Source organism: Colobus angolensis, unplaced genomic scaffold (genome assembly GCF_000951035.1).
Source record: "Colobus angolensis palliatus isolate OR3802 unplaced genomic scaffold, Cang.pa_1.0 Scaffold65, whole genome shotgun sequence".
In the NCBI taxonomy this organism is placed as follows: Eukaryota; Metazoa; Chordata; class Mammalia; order Primates; family Cercopithecidae; genus Colobus; species Colobus angolensis.
In genome coordinates this window covers 4,610,248-4,615,052 of record NW_012120154.1, presented here as the reverse complement: position 1 = coordinate 4,615,052, position 4,805 = coordinate 4,610,248, and the positions used below count along the sequence as shown (strand labels likewise).

Genomic DNA, 4,805 nt, shown 5'->3' with positions numbered 1-4,805 from the left:
AGCTGAGATCCGGCCACTGCACTCCAGCCTGGGCGACAGAGCGAGACTCCATCTCAAAAAAAAGAAAAGAACAGCCAGTTGGTGGAAAGGCAGGTTGGGCCAGAAAGCAGAGGCTCCCATGCTTCTCTTCCCAAGTCTAGCTGAAGGCTTCTTGCTCTCCCTCCCCGCAGCCGGCATCCCCCCCATTCCCATAACCTGTGGCACCAGGCACTTGACGGCAGGTGCTCTCAAGAACGTTATCCTCCGCAATCCTCACAAAGCAGGGGAGATTATTTTCTCAGCATTGCTGGGGAGCCCAGGCTCAGAGAGGTAAGGTCACTTGCCCCAGGACACACAGCAAAGGTAGTGAAGTCTGATTGGCCCCCAACGCCTGTGTTCTTTGACCACCCTGAGCCTCCCTTGAAAAGGAGACTGAGGCGGGGAATGGATGAGATGACCTCTTATGCTCAACTATTGGAGTTCACATCCCTCAGGCCACTGGTAGGTATGGATTTTAAGGCCAGGAAAAGCTGTCTGGCCCTTTCTGCTTTCACTAAGGAATCCAGAGCAGGCAGCCCCAGAAGGCAACCCCTTAACCCTGGCCAGGAGGAGGCAGCCCCGCACCCTCCCCCCTCCCTCAGCCCAGCTTCCAGCCCTGGGAGGGAGAGACAGGCTGAGTGGATTTTCAGTCCCATACAGCAGCCTGGAAGCCACACCATGGAGCTGTGACCTTTCCCTCAGCCCCTGGGTTTGCTCACAGCTCACCCCACCCACAGCAGTAGCCTTGGGAAACAGCCCCACCTTGAAGCCTGGCAACTTAGGGTCAAGTCTCAGCCACTTTGCCTTAACAGAGAAGCCCTTTCCCTGTCCCCACCCACAAAGTGAGACCAAGCCTACCCTACCCCTGCCTGCCTCCCCTTGCAGGGCTGCTGCAGGTGTCCAGAAGAGACTATATAAAAAGGGTTCCGTAAATAAAAGTGCTTATTAGGGGGTCGATACCCTTCTCCCTTCTTCACCCTCACTCCCTCCAAGAAGGGAGGCAAAGAAAATTAACTTGATAAAGAAACTGGGCTGGATAAACTCCTACTCTGCCTCTCTCACTTCCTCCAGCCCTCTTCTCAGGTGAGCAGCGCTTCTTTCATGAAGAACAGTCAGCGGTGAAGGCACTAGCCTGAGGCTATGCATCAGTATCACACCTGGATGGAACCTCCCATCTGGCTGACTCCAGGACTAAGGGCTTGTGGAGGCACAAAACTACAGTCAAAGAGGAAGGTGCTTGCCTAAGGTGGGCAGGAAGTGGCCGCCAGGTGTCTAAGCTCTGCTTCCCACTCCATTTGGGGCCATTTCTTCCAGAGATGATCAGGCCTAAGGCCTGATCCCACAGGCCTGCCACCCCCATGCCCCTGTGTGTTACACCTGGACTGCTGAAGCCATAGGGTACCTCCCTGATCCCACATCAAGCTGGGAACCATAAACTTGGCAGAGCCTCGCGTGCCTTTGTGTCCCCAAAAATATCTTGTATGCAGGCCAGCAAAGCCTCTTGGAGGAGGGGGTTGGGGGGGAAATGCCACACCCGCCAGGTTTTGTATTGTTCCTTACTCTTCTCGAAATCCCTTTCCAGCCACCGTTACTTTTTTTTTCTTTTTTTTTTTTTGTTTTGAGATGGAGTCTTGCTCTGTTGCCCAGGCTGGAGTGCAGGGCGCGATCTCGGCTCACTGCAACCTCCACCTCCAGGGTTCAAGCATTCTCCTGCCTCAGCCTCCCAAGTAGCTGGGATTATAGGCGTGCACCACCACGCCTGGCTAATTTTTTTTTTTTTTTTTTTTATGTTTAGTAAAGATGGGGTTTCACCATGGTCAGGCTGGTCTTGAACTTCTGACCTCGTGATCCACCCATCTCGGTCGCCCAAAGTGCTGGGATTACAGGGGTGAGCCACCACGCCTGGTCGCCACTGCTACGTTTAAACAAATGCATACTCATGTGGGTAGGGCTGCTGTGACTCTTCTCACTTTATGATAAGGAAAGCCAGAGAGGCCAAGCAACTGGACTGAGGTCACCCCAAGGAGGAGTGGCTGAGCTGAAATGAGAATCCATGTTCCCTGGTGCTCCTGAGGGAAACTGCAGGAGGCGGGAACAGGATCACAGAGGAGGAACTTCAGCATCCTGGGCCTTCAGGAGGCATTACCCACTGCAGGCCATTCCCCTCCTCTGAGCCTCAGTTTCCTCATCTGTAAAATGGGTGAGGACTTTGGGCCTGGTACCTCCAACCTGTCCCTTCCACTTATTTCCTAGGTTGCTTTAGGGCAGGCTGGGAAGCAGCAAGAGAACCAATTCCACTGATCCTCCCCCAGTGACAGCTTAAATCCCAAGGAGAAGAGGTGTCTTGAACCAAGGCCAGGAGAGGGCTGCAGGCGTTCCCAGCTGGGATTCTCTGGGAGGTGCCAAATGAACTTGAATCTTCAACTCCAGACCTTCAGAGAGCAAGCAGGCAAGAAAAATACGGGGCCTGGAAAAGCTGCGCTGGAAAAGGCAGAGACCTTGCTCTCCTGGCTCTGTCACTAGCTACACGGCCTTGGCCCCTGCCTCTGTGCACCTCAGTCTCCCCTCTGTCAGATGAGGTCACCTTTCAGGCCTCCAGCTCTAAGAGTGTGCAAAAACAGTTTTCCCAGCATTCTCTCTGTGGGAGGTACAGACAGGAAGAGATGTTTTTCAACAAGTCAGACAAAATGTTGCACATGAGTTAGATTCTGTAGAGGAGCCCTGATTGAGGAAAGACCCACCAAGGAGGTGCCCAGAGACAAGAGAGGGCCCTGCTCCTGGAGATGGCCAGGCAGGGGCTGGAGGGCACTCAGCAGGAGTGATGGCAGCGAGACTCCAGTCCTGCATCTAGAAAAGGGAAGACCTCTGAGGTTCTCTCTGGTTAGGAGCTTCTAGAACTCAGCATTTCCTCTCCTGAGGCTCCCCTCAGCCCTCAAGCAGTATCCAATCCACCTGGCCTTCCCTTCCACAGGAGGGGAACTTCTGAGTCGCCTTCCTGGGGCAACTAGCAGAGGGGACACCCTCCTAGCCCTGGGAAGTAGGGGGGTAGGGCAGCGCGGGGCGCATCCTGGTTTACAGCCCTGGTTTGAAACAAGGCAGCATTGGGTTTGAATCCCGGCTTCCACCACTTAACTGAGCAAGTAACTTAATGTCCTGGCATCAGTCCCCCCAACCCCCTGCTGCCAAAACAGGGCATTGAGCTTTGTTCGCTGAGATAATGCGGTACCAAGTGTCTGGCATGAAATGGCAGCTGCTGTTACAGCTCTGCAGACAGGCTGCAGCTGCCTGGAAAGGTTAGGGAACATGGCCTTTGCAAACAGCAGTCAGGGGCCCCAGGAAAGCTAGATCTGGGGAGAGAGGGATCCTGGGGGAGGGACACTGTTGATGTCTGTAAGGGTTTCTGCGAGACAAGAGAGGCCTGGAGAAGCTGGAGGTTTCTGTACAGCAATGCAAATGCTGGCTCAGGGGCATGACACCGTTAGGTATATCCTAGCACATGTGGGGCAGCTGGTGCCTGGGAGTGGAGGTGGTGGACATGTCACCAGCGACTTCTGCTGATGTCACTCCACACAGATGCTAGATGGCTTCTTAGCACATGGCTATGGAGACACATTTTTGGGTCCTTGTGCATCCAAGCTGAAAAAGCCTTAGCTTTGTCTCCACCTTCTGGTTTTTTCGATGGAAAGACTGAGGCCTACATGGGAGGATTGAAGCCATGGGACAGACCCTGGAGAGGGTCCCAGTCATCCTTATTCCCTATCCTTCCACGGGGCAATACTCCCCAGGGACCACCCAGCACTGGGACACCTACCTACTGCATCCGGCTCCGGCTCGGTGCCCAGGAACCGCCCTTGAGACCGTGAATCCACCAGCTGGAACCTCTTAGATTCAAGGTTCTCCAGCACCTGCTCGTAGTTCTTGAGCAGGGAGCGGTCCAGTGTGGCTTTGAAAACGGCCGGTTCTGGGCGTGAGGGCTCGGATGTCACCGGGTGGCCCTCCTTCAGCCAGTTCCGGAAGCCACCATTGAGCACTGATACGGTGCGGTGGCCAAACACACGGAACATCCACCAGACCCGGGGAGCATAGAAGCTGCCCAGGTGGTCGCCATCGTACACCACCACGTGCGTGTGGTTGCTGATGCCCAGGCGGCCCACATAGTCGGCGAAGCCAGCCTCGCTGGGCAGCATCATCTCGTAGGGCGACGCCGTGTCCCGGCACTCCTCTATGTCAAAGAAAGAGGCGCCGGGCACGTGGCGCTCGAGGTACTCCTTGCGGGCCTCTCGGGTGCCTGGTGAGTACCAGGACGCGTCCAGCACCCTCAGGCCGGGCCCCAGCTTGCCAGTCCTGATGGACTCCGCCAGCCACTTGGTAGAGACCAGCGCCCGGTAGAGCACCTGATGAACCATGGCTTCAGCTCTGCGTGTCACCTGGCACGGGTGGGAACCAGGAAAGAGAGACAGGCGTGAGGAAGTCGGTGTGTGCAGTAGGGTGAGGCCTGGGAGAAGCTCTTTCTCCCTCCGCACTCCCCCGGGTTCCTTGTTTATAGCAAGCCAGCGGGGCTGTGGCGTGCAGCGGGATAAGTTTGCAGATTCCCTCTGGAAAGCCGGCCCCGCCCCTCCCAGCGGGCCCGGGGGCCCAGCGCAGAAGCGGGTGGGGCAAAGTTTCCGAGGACTCTAGATAGGGGTGCTTCCTGGGACAGGGGTCTGGCTCCTAGAAGCTACAGTACTCGATCCCGCCAAGAAAGAGCCGTGAAAACATGCCCGGGATGGGGGGCGATGGCATCTTGG

At 55.9% G+C, this 4,805-nt stretch overlaps 1 protein-coding gene across 1 annotated transcript in view; it reads right to left on the bottom strand.

Annotated features, from left to right (window-relative positions):
* The window catches only part of TST (thiosulfate sulfurtransferase (rhodanese)), a 9,002-nt gene extending 4,197 nt beyond the window's left edge, over positions 1–4,805 (bottom strand). The window contains exon 1 of the mRNA XM_011964298.1: positions 3,830–4,805. Within this exon, the coding sequence (XP_011819688.1) occupies positions 3,830–4,424 (595 nt within the window). The 5' untranslated portion in view covers positions 4,425–4,805. The remainder of the gene's footprint in view (positions 1–3,829) is intronic.